The sequence below is a fragment of the Hyaena hyaena genome, unplaced genomic scaffold (genome assembly GCF_003009895.1).
Source record: "Hyaena hyaena isolate Hyena2069 unplaced genomic scaffold, ASM300989v1 scaffold_10, whole genome shotgun sequence".
NCBI classification, from domain to species: domain Eukaryota; kingdom Metazoa; phylum Chordata; class Mammalia; order Carnivora; family Hyaenidae; genus Hyaena; species Hyaena hyaena.
Window position 1 is genome coordinate 4,075,676 of NW_024080642.1, and position 15,833 is coordinate 4,091,508.

A 15,833-nucleotide genomic window follows, 5' to 3' on the forward strand; every position below is an offset into this window, starting at 1 on the left:
GGTATTTGCTGAAGGAATGAGTGAGTGAATAAGTGAGTCCATGGCTCACTTGGGCCCAACCATGCAGCCCTGAGTTCTTGCTCCTCAGCCACATAAATTCAGAGGCTCACCCAATCCCCTGCCCCTCCGAGGGTAGAGTCCCTTCTCAAGGTCTCCTGAGTTCTCCGGGAAGAGCACGGGTTCGCCTGTCCCTCCCACAGCCCCTTTCAACCTAAGGCATTGCAGGTGGAGAACAGTAGCTCTTTCCTCCCTGGTGCATGGGGCAAAAGCTGGCCAAGTTTTCAGCCCAGCCCTGGCTCTAGGCCCCCCTCCAGCAGATGCCCCTGAGCATCCCCACCTCCCACAGTAGCCAGCATCTTTCTGGAAAGATAACCAGCCCTGCCAGATCCAGGTTGCTTACCTTGATTTCTACACCGTAGCCGGGGTAGACGGAGATGTAGTAGAAACAGTCCAGGCCGACATCAGTAGGTGAGCTGGGGGCTGTGGGCGAGTCCAGAGAGCCCTCTGGGCCTGAGAAATTCCAGCTACAAGGGCCTGGGAGGCAGGAGGAAACAAAAGGCTAAGCCCAGCTCTGGTGAAATTGAACCAAGGCTGACCGGTGTGTGTGTGTGTGTGTGTGTGTGTGTGTGTGTGTGTATGGTGAAGCCCACCTCTTAGGCCGTCTATTCCCCTGTTGAAAGAAGGGACCACCTTTTCTTGAGCACCTACTATGTGCAACCTTATCTCAGTTCTCACAATGGCTCATTGAGGTACATCTTCTTATCGCCATTTAACAGATGAGGCTCAGAGAGGTTCAGCAAAATTCCTAGGGTCTGTTGGAGATGCTTCCAGTCAGGATTTGAACCCAGGTCTATCTGGTTCCAATCCACATGCCTCCTGCACGCTGGCCCTTGGTGCCCAAGGGCAAGGCAGGGTGGCACCGTGACAGAGACTGAGGAATTCAGGGGCCCTGCAGTTCCCCCATCCCCATTTCCAGATCTGCAAGCCAGCAGGTAGCTGACCTGGTGGCTGGACGGTGGTGATGGTTGTGGTGATGGTGGTGGTGGTGGTCTCCTCATCGTCCCCTGAAGCTGTAGAGGTGGTGATGGTGCCCTCCATCCCGAGCCCCGTGGTCTGGGACCCGACCTCTGGAGCCCACGGCCTGCCCATGTCTCCAGGACCCTCCTGGGTTGGAGTCCATGCTCTGCTAGGGAGTGTGGTACTGGGCCTTTCCCCTGGGCCTGGGGTGGGCACTGGTAGTAGGGGGGCTGAGATACGAAGCACAGGGGACCCTGACTCCAGGCTCCAGGGTCTTTCTCTGGACTGGGGCTGAGTGGGTGCCGCGGCCATGGCCGGAGTGGGGCTGGTGAAGACAGGGCGGCTGTCCTGGTTGGCCAGGCGGGGAAGGGGACTCGGGGTGAATGGTGTAGGTGGGTCAGGCTGGAAGGGCAGTGCTGGCTTCAGCCCTTCCTCGCCCCCCTCAAGCCCTTCTTGTAGGAATTCCTCGAGCAGCGGGTGGTGATTGAGCAGTTTCAGGGTAGGGGCTGTTGTGACGAAGTGGACGCCTCGCTCAGGCTGCTCAGGTGTGGGGGCTGCTGTCGGTTCCCCATCCGTCTCTTCGATGCCTGGGGCCTGCCCTTCCCCCGTGGTTGGGGTCTCTGAGAAGAGTCCTGAAATAATAACGAATGATCAGAGGTGCCCCCCGGCCCCACAGTGAGCAGCATCTCACCTGGTCCAGATAGTAGGAGATCCATCTCTCCATTGACAAAGCACCTTGGGGAGGGTGCTCACTCTTGACAACCAGGAGCTATAGGATTGGAGAGCTGGAAAGGAGGTGATATCACATAGCTCAAGGATGTTTCCCCTCTGATTCCAGAGGTGGACACTGCTAATCATCTTTCTTTCCACCGTTTCCTGCTATTCTCAGATTCGACCGCAGAATCCTTCTCAACATAAGACTCCAGACACTTAGGCTTGATACCTCAGACTGACATGACAAATACATATTTGCCATTCCTAACTGGGGCCTTCGTTTTGTAGCTGAGGAAACAGGCCAAAGAGAGGAAATGGGGGCGCCTGGGTGGCTCAGTCGGTTGAGCAGTTGAGCATCTGACTTCGGCTCAGGTCATGATCTCGTGGTCCGTGAGTTCAAGCCCTGCGTCGGGCTCTGTGCTGACAGCTCAGAGCCTGGAGCCTGCTTCGGATTCTGTGTCTCCCCCTCTCTCTGTGCCCCTTCCCTGCTCACTGTCTGTCTGTCTCTCTCTTAAAAATAATAAACATTAAAAAAGAAAAAAGAAAGGACGTGGCTTGCTCTAGGTCACACACCAGTCCGTTGAAGACCTGAGATAAAGCCCTTAGCAAGAGTCCTATCCTCCACCACAGTCACTTTTCCGCCCAAGATTATAGGGTTTTCAAGTTCATTTTCTGTTCTCAGTGAAGCTGCCGGTCATTAGTTTCAGGAAATGCCTCATATATTTGGGGTTTTGTTTTGGATTCCCTCACGGCTGCATGGCATCCTGGGTAGGGTTCCATGAGGTCCTATTTCTCTCATTTCTCAGAAAATCGTTTATGTCTTTTTTTTTTTTTTGATCCTTTTAGAACAGTGATGTGAATCGGAAAAGCCAAGATCTAGAGTAAAGCATATGTGGCTTCAAATCCTTCAAATTTGAGGCTGTGTGACCTCAGGCAAATAACCTAAACTCTCTGCAACTGAGTCTACTCATCTGTAAAATGGGGTTTCTTTTTTAGGATTAACGGAGATGATATTACTTCTTTTCCTCATTTGCTATGTCGCTCCAAGTTTCCATTATCTTTCTTATGACACTGGCCAGGGTCCATCTAGGGCAGGGTCTAAAGCAGGGATAGAATGTTTAGCCCTGATCCATGACAGCCATTATTAGCCAGTTTTGGGTATTTCTTTTTTTTTTTTTTTTTTTATTTATTTCTAGGAGAGAGAGAGAGAGAGACAGCGCGAGCAGGGGAGGGTCAGAGAGAGAGGGAGACACAGACTCTGAAACAGGCTCCAGGCTCTGAGCTGGCAGTCAGCACAGAGCCCGACGCGGGGCTCAAACCCACGAACCACGAGATCATGACCTAAGCGAAAGTCGGACGCTCAACCGACTAAGCCACCCAGGCGCCCCAGTTTTGGGTATTTCTTACTGAGCCACATGGGACTTCAGAATCCTTCTCAACATGGTTATCCGGGCAGCCCACTACTAATCAATTAGAAAGGCTATGGAAGATGAAATGTATGTGCTGTTGCTGGTTTGAGGTACAGGTTGCTCTGCTACTGATTATTTTGATTTTTTTCAACTACCTCGCTGGACAGATGATGCATATTCTGCTTGTGGCCCACTAGGCTCTCCAGATCCTTAACTGCCAGGAAAAGGTCAATGGATGCTGGCTCCAGATTCAGCTCATATAGAATTCTGCCAGTTCCGAGAAGGCCAGGAAGATATTCTGGTTCTAACTGCTCTCAAAATGGCTGCATGAGCACTTGAAGGGAAACTCAGCCAGAGCGAGTTAACAGTTTGCAAGGAGAAGGTTGGTTCCTCTGAATGTCTGATGGTGGGGTTGTCATTCCACAGGCTCACACCCACCCCACGGATTGGCAGGCATGAGGAAGTGGCAGATGGCCTACATTCTGTTCAGGAGCCCATAGCAGCTCTGAAGTGTCAGACGAATGGGAGGAGGGAGGAGACGGGGTAGGGGAGATAAGTGCAGGTCAGAGGGCTCTCCATGGTTCTGGGTCATGGTGCCCCAAGGCCCTGAGAAAACAGGACCAACCCTTATCTCCTGAGATGGCCACTAAAGCAGCCCATCTGTGCTTTGGCATTCTGTGCCAGACACTGACGACACAACGCCCAAACTAGATGCTCAGCCAGGCCCATACCCTCCAGAGCAGATGGTCTGCCAGTGCCCTGTGTCTTTCATTTGAGTCAGTGACGGAGGGGCCAGGCAGTGCCTATGACATGCCAGGACAGGGCTACTCCCTTTGCCCACCTCCCAGATGCCACACGGTCTTTGTCAGGTGAGCTGAGACTGATTTTAACACGGCACGAGGAAGAGGAGCCCTTCTAATCACATAGACTGAAGACCAGTGTCCCCTTCCAGGATTGCCCGATAAGAGATGTGGCCCGTGGCTCCCAGGGGAGGTGCCTGTGGGATTCTTGACTGGGAGAGGGAGGGCAAGGAAATCCTGCATCTCAGGAAGGGACCAAAGCGGGCCCGGCTCCTCCCGCTGGCTGCCAGGTGGGTGCCAGGCAACGGAGCGGAGCTAATGGGCACCTCCCGTCACTGTCGATTGCACTGATTGTGTTATCTGGGGGGACTGAGCACTTGGTTAAATGAGATCGAGATAGCATATCAAACGAGCAAATTGATTCCGTAATCAGCTGCCACTTGGTCCCGGAGGGTGCTACCCACTGTCAGAGAGGGTAAGATAACATTTCTGGGAGACAAGCCATTTCTGGGGAGAGGGCATTATGGAAGCCTGAGGCCCTGTGACCTGTCCCCCCTGCCACCAGGTTCCTGGGGTTCTCTGCCTGGGCTGAGTTCAAAGGTGCAGAGACTTGACAGAGGGAGGGAGTGTGAGGCAGGGGATGGTGAAAGGGGGTGTCAGGGCCCCAGACGCTCAGTCTCATCCGGTACCTGCTGTTTTTCCAGACTCTGAGTCAGGCTGGTCCCAGATCTTGTATTATTGAATTGATACTACAACTCCATGAGAGGGGAATTACATAGAACCTGAAGCCTAGAGGGGCAGGACCTGCCCAGTAGCACAGTGGTGAAGCTGGGATCTAACCTATGCTGACATGGCTTCAAAGCCTTGGTCTTCCCATGGTACTAGCCTGCCTCACAGGAGGAGAGCTGAGCTACCAAGAGAGCTCTCCAGTCAGGTGAGGAAACTAAGGCTCAGAGAAAGAATGGACTTGTCCAAGGTCTGGTGCAGTTTGGAAGTAGGGCCTGGGCCGGAATTTCTGGCATCTGGAGCCTGAGTTGAGCCTGCCCTGGTCTGGACCCTCAGGAAGCCTTCTGCCTGGGACCCAGGGAGCACCCACCCGGTGCCCAAAGCACATCTGAGTCTGGGGCCGAACCCAGAACCCAGTAGCCCAGTTTCTCTGGGCAGGGCCCTAGAGTCCCACATATCTGGGTTCAAGGGTCAGCTCTGCCACGGGCAAGTTGCCTCTCCGGGGTTTTTTGTGTTCTCGGGTGTAAAATGGGCACTTGGGAGGGGTTTTATGAGACTTAGGGCTCTAAACTGTAGTTTCTCGAAGGAGGTGCTGAGGGAGAGGCCACACCGCCGGAGGCTGGGGGCAGCCCCCACCCACCCCTGCCCCAGCTTCGGTGAGGCAGCCCCAGGGTGGGGAGGAGATGGCCCTGGATGGGGCCTCTCCTCTCTGAGGGAGCACGTTCCCTGTTGGGTGGCGGTGTGTGTGACCCCGAGCATGTCAGCATCCTCATCGGTTAAATGGGGATATTACAGAATGCCTCTAGGCCTGCGTGTAGGTGGTGGACGGGTCCCCCACGATCCCCACGTGACTGCTCCACCTGCTGCCAGAACACAGGAATGCACCCCCGGGGCTGCTCCTCTCTCCTCTCCTCCAGTAGGGACGAAGGGCCGGGGGCCACTTCCTCCAAGAGGGCTGGGTCCGGGAAACACCCGTACCCTCCCCCCCACCTCCGCCTTCACAGCCAGCCCCCCTGCAGACGAGGCCGGAGCTTCCCGGCAGCCCCCGGCCCTGGTGTGGCCCCGCCGTCGCCTGGGCCCTCCCCCCGCATTAGCTCTTAAGCTATGCAAATAGACATCGGAGGGAGCCCTGTTTAAAGTATTTAGACGAAATGAAAAAAGGCTTTCATCGGCACTAATGAGCCATTCAGGATGCCTCCCCGGTGGATTCTCTCCCGCTCCCGCCTCCCGGCCCGCGCCGCCCCCCGGTGGCCCCTCTTGGGATTGGAGGCCCCTCCCCCCACCCCCGAGGCCCAGACTGGGCAGCTTAGGAAAGGGCGCCTGCTCTGCCCCCTCCTCCGGGGGGCCCAGCTTGGTGAGGTTACAGACAGGAGCCCTGTGCTCAATGCCCCCGGCAGGCGGGCTTGGATTGGAAGGAGGGGTGGGTTGTCTAGCCTCTGGGGAAAGCGACGACGACTGGGGACTTTTCTTCCTAACATCCAACTAGGTGGGTGTTAATTGTCCCTGTCTTATAGATGGGGAAACTGAGGCTCACGGAGGTCCAGGAGGCTGCCGAGGGTTCACAGTGCTGGTGGGCTGTGGAGCTGGAATCAGTCTGTGCGGAGGCAGTGGTGAAGGATGGGGGTCCTCATGTGGTGGCCCCGCCCGGGGGACCTGCTGCAGGGGGCATCAGGCTTCAGACTCTGCCTCGGGGCGGCTGGGCTGCCCCACTGTGGTGCTATTGCAAATCTTTCTGCATCAGACAGCCAGGAAACCTCAGGTTCCGATCCCAAATCTGTGCCTCACGGGCTGTGCGACCTGGGCAAGGGGCTGCCCACTTGGGTCTCTGTTTCTCCATCTGTGGAGTGGGGTCACCTGGGTTTGGTGAGGGGCACCTAGGGTCAAGACTGTGCTCACATCTGCCACCCCCGCTGATCCTCTGATAGTTCCTGCGGAGGTACCACCAGGCATTCCCCCTCCGGGGCCACAGCTGCTGGCCTCCCAAGGACAGGGACAAGGCCAGCATGGGGAGGGGTACCCAGAGTTCTGAGATGAGGTCAGCCTTGATCCCTACCTTGTGGTAGCACCAGCTCTCAGCTCACTGGGGGGGGTGGAGCACAACAGCAGGTGGATATAGGGGGAGCCTGGGGATACAGTGGGCAGGGAGCCCACCCCTCTGGGGTCTGGAGGTTAAGCTGGCCCAGCATAAGAATGAGAATTTAATGGGATACATTTATTATCCCATGAAAGTTAATGAGTTTATTCTGGAGGTTCCCTGGCCCCTTTCAAGTTTTAATAGGGGATTAGTAAGGGCCTGGCCCCTGTAGACCCTCATTATCCCAGAGCCCAAGGGAGGGAAAAGGGGTCCTGGGAGTGAGAGGGCCTGGGCCCCCCAGAGCCAGAGCCTGGTCTCTCCATAGTGACAGGGCCACTGGGCCCAGGCCTGTCCCCTGAAGCGAGAGGCCCCAGTTAGAGGCTAGCAGGGCCGTATAAGGCCCCTGAGGCCTGAGGTCCAATTCTAGAGCTTCTGATTCCATGTGCTACTGTAGTAATTATGGCACAGTATCCTCACATCTGAGGTAGGTTTGCTGCTATCTGACTGCTTGTATTGACAGGAAAGGCAATATAAGCCCCATATGACAAATGGGGAAACTGAGGCCCAGAGCTAGGGTGTGCCTTCTGCAAGGTCATCCAGGAGATATGGCAGAGCCTGAATGTGCCCATTCTGTCTCCTGTGGTCTGGAGCCAGGCAGCTGGGGCAGGTAACGCTATGACTCAGTGCTCCCTGTGTGCCCATCATGCACTCAGCACCTTCATGTGTCGCTTTCATCCTCCCCTTACTCTTAAGGTCATTATCCCCAGAAAGATATCCGGGTCCAGAAGGGTTAAGTAACTTATTCAAGGTCACACGGCTGAGGAGCGGCAAGCTGAGACTCGAACCCAGAGCTGGACAGCTCCACAGCTCAGCTCTGTTCACTGTTTTCATTGTTTGGCTCTAGCAACTGGGGCTTCCTGACCATCTCCCCAGCAGCCTGGCGGCTCTGGGTACGGGCAAGGAACTGTCCTGCAGGGCCAGCGGTTGAAGTGGGCACAGAAATACACTCAGAGGGACCATCTCTGTTAGAACAGGTGCCTGCCCCATTTGCTCACTATGCCTTTGTCTCTTCAAACCCTCCCCGTTCTACTAGGCCCAGCTCCTATCCCTCTTCTGGGGGGCCATCTCTGCTGGCCAGGGGGATGACAATGGCTCCCTCTTCTGATCTCCTGCAGTCACTCCTTGTACTACTTGTGTCTGTGGGCAAGAATCCTGCAGGAGACATCTCTCTTCCCATATCTGTGTCCACAAATGCTGACCCCTGGTGCTTGGCACAGAGCAGGATGGGCTCAAGGACTCTGCCTGTTTGCACACTTGGAAGCCTCCCTTCTCCCCAAAGTACCTGGCCCTTGTCCAGCAGGGGTGGGCAGGGGAGGGCGGAGGCGGGCAGGGGTGGGTCCTACAGGGAGAAGATGGGCAGTCAGCCCTTGGCAGTTCCCCAGCACAGCCCCAACTGGCAACTGATAAAGAGCATCTGCCAGCACAAGCTAGTGGGTCCTCCAGCCCCAGACTGTCTCCTCGTTTTCTCTGCTACTGACCCCCTTCCTCCGTCACACCCTCCTACTACCCTCTCTTGGTCAACCCCTGGCAGTCTAGGCAAATCTGGAGTACAAATATGAACGGGAGCACCTCCTATTGGCCAGGCTCCAGGCAAGGAAGACTCTGGACTTGAGAATCTGAGCCCATGTAGCCTTTGTGAACATCTCATCCCTCCCTCATTTTGGCAGGAGGAAACTGAACCCAGAGGGCTTTCCCAGGCCACACAGGGACCTTGGGACACGGCTGGTACTCAGGATGTTGGGGCTCAGAGAGCATCTTGCCCAACTGAAGAATACACTCTTCAGGGTCACCTGGGTGACTCAACTCTTGATTTCGGCTCACGTCATGATCTCATGGTTATGGGACTGAGCCCTGTGTCTGGCTCTGTGCTGAACGTAGGGCCTGCTTGGGATTCTCTCTCTCTCTCTCTCTCTCTCTCTCCCTCTCTCTCCCAACCCCCTCCTTTTGCCCTTCCCCACTGCTTGCTCTCTCTCTCTCTCTCTCTTAAAAAAAGAAGAGTAAACCCTCAAAAACCTCTGGGACTGTCTACCATCTGTGGGCATGCCTCCAGGGACAGAGAGTTCACTACTTCCTGAGCTATGAGGGGCAGCTTTGTCTCCCTCCATCCTGGGTTGGGGTGGTAGATAATCTTGGGCTTTGGGATCTCAGGGTTGGGGTCTTCTTGCCAGATGGAAAGAGCATGGGTGGGGGTAGGTAATGGCCAACAGCCAGGAGTCTGCCCACCTGGTCCCGGCACAGCCCCTAACAGGCTGGGTACCCCTGCCCAAATCACTTCCTGAACCCAAGCCTCCATTTCCCCACCAGCAAAATGGGAAAAGTAACTGAGGGCCCTGCCAGCTCTCACCTTCCAGGATCCAGTGAGCCAAAAAGGACTTTGTGAATAAAAACAGGGAATGCTACTGTTGACTGAGAATTTGCCACAAGCCTGGCATCATTCTAAGTGCTTTACCAGAATTAACTCCTTCAATTCTCACGATCACCCTATAAGATACGAACTCTAACTATTCCATTTTATAGACGGAGAAACTGGGACCCAGGGAGCACAGTTCCTAAGATTACTAATTTGAGTGTAACAGATTTAAACCCAGTGGTTGTCCACCCCTGAACAGTGCTATCTACAGAACGTTTTGTGATGAGGGCAACATTTTGTAGTGTGTCCTGTATGGTAGCCAGTAGCCACACATGGCGATGCAACACTTGAAACATGGCTTAGGAGATTGAGACACTGAATTTTAAATTTCATTGCATGTTATCGAATTTACATTTAAATAGCCAAGAGGTGGTTAATGCTACCATAATGGAAAGTGTACCTCATACCTGACTTTATCTCCTGCAGTCTTCACCGCCTTTCAGAAGGGAAGAGCCTGGAGCAGGGGTCCCACAGGAGAGTGAAGATGGCAGGCATGGCAGTATCTGCTCCCCTCTTTTCGGTCTGGGGTTGGGCAGGGAGAGAAGCCATGGGGCTTCTTTAGATTTTTTATAAAGGCTCAGGAGAATTGACCTGTCATCACTTACCCCTTGGGGAGGAAGAGTGCCACCCACCGATGATGTTGGCTTCCCAACCTTGGCTGAGCACTGGTGTTCTGAGGGGTGGGGTGTTCCATGCGCAATTTTGGGAGCTCAGGCAGAGCCAGTTTAGGAAGACCTTATAGGTGGCAGAAAGCAAGGAATGCTTGGCCTCACGTGATTTGGCCCAGAGTGGGATTGGGGTGTGTGAAGGTCCGACGACAATGCCTGCTGTGCTTTGTTGACTTGCCAGCACCCTCACTACCCAGTCAGGAGCACAGCCAGGGAGCTTGGCCCTGCCACTCCCCAGGGCTCCTGGGGCAGCCCCAGGGCAGCTGCCTGCCCTTGAACTGTGGGTAGGGCACCCACAGTTATTGGGTCAGGCATGGACCTCCTGAGGGCTGTCTTTCACCCAGAGAACCAGCTTTTATGCTAGGAATCAATACTTCCCACTTTACATATGAAGGAACTGAGACTGAGAGGCAAAGGAAATCATCCTAGTGCATACAGGAAGAAAGTGGCAAATAAGGGGGTTGAACTGGGTCTACCTGTTCCACAGCCTGGGCTCAAAATTTCTACCGCACCGACTTGCTGCCTCCTGTGAGCATGCGTGTGCCTTTGTGAGCACGTGGGTCTGTGGGTATACATGAATGTGTGCTTGCAAGTCCAAACACACCCACGGGCCACAAGTCATTACCATTCGTCCTAGCCCATGGATGCCACACCCTGGAACCTGGCTTCATACAGCCCTCAAGCCCCCAAAGGCACTAACTTCCAGATGGGTTGTACTTCTCCCCAAGGTGGCTGCTGTGCTTCCTTCTTTTCATTCTGCCCCTTCTTAGACTCTAACCTGGCCCTTTGCAGGGCGATATGGCCTGGACAGCTCCTCTGGCTCTGGGTACATGGGGAGAGGGGGGCAGGGCTCTGGACTGTGGTGGGGTCAGTTCTCTTCTCTTCTCCCTACTGCACCTTCCCTCTCTTGAGGCCGTGACCAGGGGCCCAGGGTAGAGGGAGCTCCCGGCTAACTGCCATGTTCTCTGCTTTCCAATTTAAAATCTAATATGGTCTTGCCACTGCAGAGCTGGGGGCTGGAGAGGTGATTAATGAGGCCTCTGCTACAGCGTCACCTGCTGCGTGCTCCACCTTCCCCTGCGGCCCTGCATTCCCCTCTCCTGCCTGCCCGCTGGTCCTGGGGACCCGGGGGGCCCTAGGTCTGCCTGCCCACAGTTCCTGGGGCTGGGCAAGTAGCACAGGAACTGGGGGTGGCCTTGGAGCGGGGACAGTAGAATTGACTCCCACTCCCAGCGGACTAAAAGGAGTGGAAGGAGCAGCCGGGGTCCTTTTGGCATCAACTCCTGCATCAGACTGGTAACTCATCAACCTGCCATACTCCACCCCGATTATGCCAACTCGAAGTAATGTGGCCAGGGCAAGGAGGGACGTAGTCCTGAGCTGGGTGCTCAGGTCACCCTGTCCCAGTACTAATGCTCCGATCGCCACCTTGTCAGCAACAGGATGCATTTCTCTAAAAGAAAAACCTTGGGAATGTTAGCTGGGACGAGGAAAGCTGTAAAGGCAGGAACTGCATTCTCCCTGGAGCCAGTACCAGGGCCAGGTTAACCCAGCCCAGAGGTGAAGTTGGGGAACAGGAGCTGATCTAGAAAGGAGTCCCCTCCATCCTCTGCCCGTGTCCGACTCCAGCCCATACCATGGACAGTTCCTCCCAGACTTGAAGCTGAAGCTGAGCAAGGCCTGACCTGGCCGTAGGGTGCCAGCGCCCCAGAGCAGGTACCTTTCTGAGTCCCAGACCAGCATTCCCGGGATGCTGCCCCTTTCCAGCCCCCATCCTGAAGTTCAAAATCCAACACCATTGAGGTTGCTCCCAGTGCCTGTGTCTGTTTCCCTCTGAGCTGAACTAATAGCACAATAGCCCTAAGATTCTTGGGTCTTTAAGTCAGATGAAGGGGCTTGTTCTGTGCACCACGGTCAAAGTTCCTGATCTTTGTGACTTTTGACCTGTGGCTGCTTTTGTCAGGTGCATCTGAGAGGAGATGGATTGGGAGAGTCGGCTAGGGATGGAGGGCCGCTGAACCCAGACTCCCTGGGCTGCCCTGGTCCTTAATGCTGATGTGGGCTCTGGCCACTCTCTCCCCAGGAAATCACTAGAATATCTGTTCTCAGCTGTGAAAGCTGAGGAGCCTGGTGAGGCCTTGTCAAAACCCTGACTCCAGCATTAATGTAGCTCTCCAGTGATGGACTGTGTGACCTTGAGCTTATCTTTTTAGAGAGTCTTCAGATGGGTTGGGTGAAGAGGCACAGCCTTGCCTTTATAGGTGGTGCCCAAGCTCAGGAGATGGTGGAGCCTCGTGGACATTGGTAAGGGTAGGGGTGGGGGCTGGCAGCGTGGGGCACGGTGCTCTTCTGATTTACCACTTTCCTTCTGTATGGCACTGGACCCCAGTCTCCTCACCTCCATCTGTTGGTCAGTATTTGTTGAGCACTTGGAGGGCTAGGCTGTGTGTGTGTGCACGTGCATGCAAGTATGTATCTGCATGTGGGTGAGGAGGAAAATGTGCATGTATGCGCATGTTGGGGGTGGGGGGTGGAGGCGTGAGAAAAGTACCCAGGGAGGGATTTAGTGTTTTTGAGCACCTGTGGTGTGCCAGGCTCTGCTGACCTATTCACCTATACTGCCTGATTCATTCTTCCCATCCCACAGTTAAAGAACTAGGATCAGACAGCTGCAGGAAGTGGTCTGGCTGGGCGTGGGCAGCTCACTTAGGGCTATCCTTGCCCTGCGAAGCTCAAGAGACAGACAGAAGGACAGATACAGGAACAAAGGGCCTCAGAAAGCAAGGGCATCCAGAAGGCAGGCGCCCACTCCGAGTAAACCAGGGCTGCCTCCCTGCTTTTGGTCTTCCAGTTCATGCCCTTTGGACTGCTGTATACTAACACCTTCTGGCTGGTGCGAGTTTCCAGAGCAGCTGGGACAGTGGTGGGGTGGGACCCAGGAGCCCCAAGAATCTGGAGGGCAAGGAGCTCTGGTGGTCTTTGGTAGAGTTGAGATGCAGCAGGGGCCTGAAACACCTTTGGGAAGTGCCAGGGCAGTACCAGAGCCATCCAGGTGTGCTCCCTACACGGAACTGCCCGACACTTTGAGCCCCTCTCTGACTCCAGCTTCTGTGGGGAAGACCTAGGAGCTCTAGCCTTACTTTCAAATGGCTTAGGGAAGAGTCATTGGAGGCCTGAGCTCTGCTCTTAGGAACTTGGAGAGGAGATGGGAAGAGGACAGCCTGGGACCTTCTCCAGGCCCCGGGCAGGTGGGATGGAGCCTAATCTGCCTTAGGGCATGGGGCCTGTACCTCTGGACCAGCCCAGGCACCCCTTGCCTCCACGGCCTTGTAGGACTGAGGGGACAGTACCTTACCCACCCAGCATTCCAGACTGTGAGGTTCCCCAGGCTCAGCCTGTCCTGCCCACTTCCCCAGCAAGTCTGAGTGGGGGAGGGGTGGGGTGCAGAGCTGCTAAAAATAGCAGCAGCAGCTCCAGCTACTAGTCTCCTTGAGGGGTCAGTGGAGCCCACGATTGGGGAGGAAGGGAGTGGCAGGGCCTGCGGGGACTGGGAGACACCGGCCTCAGCTGGACTCTGCTGTGCCTACGCCCAGGGCTGCAGTCCCAGGATGCAGGGATAGAAGCCCACAGGTATGCAGGGACATTCGGACACAGACAGCCAGGGAAAGATGGACAAGCTGGCTAGAGATGCACATCTGGCAGGGGTTTCTGCACATCTGGGCCTTTTTTTCTTCCCAAGACCCTCAGGAATACTGGGCAGACTCAACTGGCAGTCCCTAACCCTTCAGGCTTCTCCCTTGTCCCAGGCTTGCTTTGACCTCCAAGGAGCTGCCAGGTTGGGTGTATGGAAGCTTTGAGTTGAGAGGGTTAAGTCCTCCTCCCCTGTCCCCTCCAGTCTTGTCTGCTTGAGGCCCAGGGGAGGGCTGGGCCAGTGGGCAGCATCAGGGATACAGGTGCAATGGAGACCGGACTCAGGGCACTTCCCGGGTGACTGGAACCTCAGGAGCACCCCCTCCCCCCCCAACCTGAGCAGCACGCGTCTTCCTAGCCTGGCTGCCAGGCCAAGAGGGGGATGGGAAGGAGGTGGCTGGACCCAGGAGGGCAGGGTTAGGGCTTTAGCAGGAAGTGAATGGGAAATGAGGGAGGGGGACAAGGCGAGGCTGGCTAAATAAATGCACTAGTGACCTGTCTCAGGCAAGCCTTGTTTCGTCCCCGCTTCACCCCTTTGCCCGGAGATGCCAGAGGCTCTTCTGTCCTCAAAAGAAGGTGATTCTCTTTCCCCTATTTCCTCTAACTAGCCAGAAATTAGGGCCTCGTGACAGGAGGGGGCTTGCCAGCTGCTGGACCAGATGTTTCAAATCACTAACACATCCCCTTGCAAGATGTAAATGATATCTAAGCCAGTGTCCATCAGAGCAGCAAGCGAGGGTGAAGGCGCTTAGGAGCACTCTGAATCCAACCTTCATCCCTCTGCCCTGCTAGTCTCACCTTCCTGGTCAGGCCTGGAGCAGCTAGTGGTCGCTCCCCATCCCTGCCTCAACAGTCCAGCGCTGGGCTGCTCCACGGACAATCTGAAAATCAGCCCCTCCCGGCGCTGGACACCTCTGGCTGTTGGAGGAAGGATTACCACCTCACCCCTAACTCAGGCGGGGCTTTTCGTTTCTTCCAACACTACCCTCTCTCCGATTCCCTTTGATTTCAGTGCTGTTCAGTGAGAGGGGCGGGCCAGACACCATGAATCCCGGAGGAAACTGAGGCAGAGGGAAGTGACACGATTTGTATGAGCCAGCAAGAGCCAGTATTGGGTTTAAATCCTGGGGGTCCTGGCTTCCTGATGAGCACTCTTCTGATTATGTTCCTCCTTAGGGGATGTCCCCTCCTCCCTGAGGCACAAGTTGGCTCTCCATGCTGCCAGATGCCCCCCTCACGGGCTCTGGGACTCCCTAGGCACCTGCTGGCTGATGGGACCCAGGCCAGACACTCAGCAGGTGGCTGCTTGGGGGACAAAGGAGCTGGTGCTCAGCTGCTGTGCTGGGAGTGAAGGCGGGAGAAGCTATGGGGGCTGGGGTGGAGGGGTCTGGTCTAGGAGTGGAGAGAGGCAGGGTCTGCTTCTATGCCTTTAATAAGGAGCAAGCATGCAGGGGGGTGGTATAAAACAGCATGCAAATGAGCATCTGTGCGGAGGCGGTGCTCAGTGGCTCAGGCACTTTTCACAGGGGCTCTCCAGTTCTGTCTTCCAGCCCAATGACCAGCTGGAAGGAGGATCCTGAGGGTGGAGAGAGGAGCCTGTGGGGAGGGGAGGGGCGGGGGACCAAGGGAGAGGCTGAGGTTGATGCCAGGGTGTCAGGATTCTGGCTGGGACCCGGGGGACTGCCCTGGGGGAGGGGAGAGACCCACTGCTTGCATTCAGCAGCACATATATGACTTGTTGCCGGGGCGGGGGGGGGGGGGGGGGGGGAGCCTGCAACTGCTATGTTTGGGGGCTAGAGGACACCCAGTCCCAGCAAAGAAGGGAAGAGTTGTGCTGGAGGGCACCCCAATGGCCTGGCCCAAGGGTCCCAGAGGCTTACTGGACCCTCAAAGACCAAAAGGCGCAAGCCTTCTTGTCTCAGACGAGAAAGTGACCCAGAGCAGTCCCTGGCTAGGAATCTCCTGTGCTTTCAAAGGCGAGTAGTTGGATCACATAGGTGCTGTTTGGCATCTCATTTGTATCTCATTTGATTAAAATCAGCCAGTCCAGGGCTAACTGGGGAGGCAGTCACAGCTAGGCTTATTAAGAAGGCAACTCCCCCTTCAAATTGGGTTCCTACCTATCAAAGCACCTGTTAGGGGCTGAATAGAGGATTGTTGACTGGAGAATGGATGGCATGATGAGGGATTGTCAAGCTAAGTTCATAATGGGAGGCATTTCTGTGTTTAGAGGTCAGAGAGCACTCCAGGCTGGATGATCAGGAA

The 15,833-nt window shown here is 55.5% G+C and overlaps 1 protein-coding gene across 4 annotated transcripts in view; it reads right to left on the minus strand.

Moving 5' to 3' along the window:
• Positions 1–15,833, minus strand: part of SEZ6 (seizure related 6 homolog) — a 44,506-nt gene that overhangs the window by 22,083 nt on the left and 6,590 nt on the right. For all 4 annotated transcript variants that reach the window (XM_039251906.1, XM_039251901.1, XM_039251896.1 and 1 more), the window contains exons 2-3: positions 1,002–1,649; positions 401–534 (exon numbers count right to left, since the gene is read on the minus strand). In XM_039251906.1, the coding sequence (XP_039107837.1) occupies positions 401–534; positions 1,002–1,649 (782 nt within the window). The remainder of the gene's footprint in view (positions 1–400; positions 535–1,001; positions 1,650–15,833) is intronic.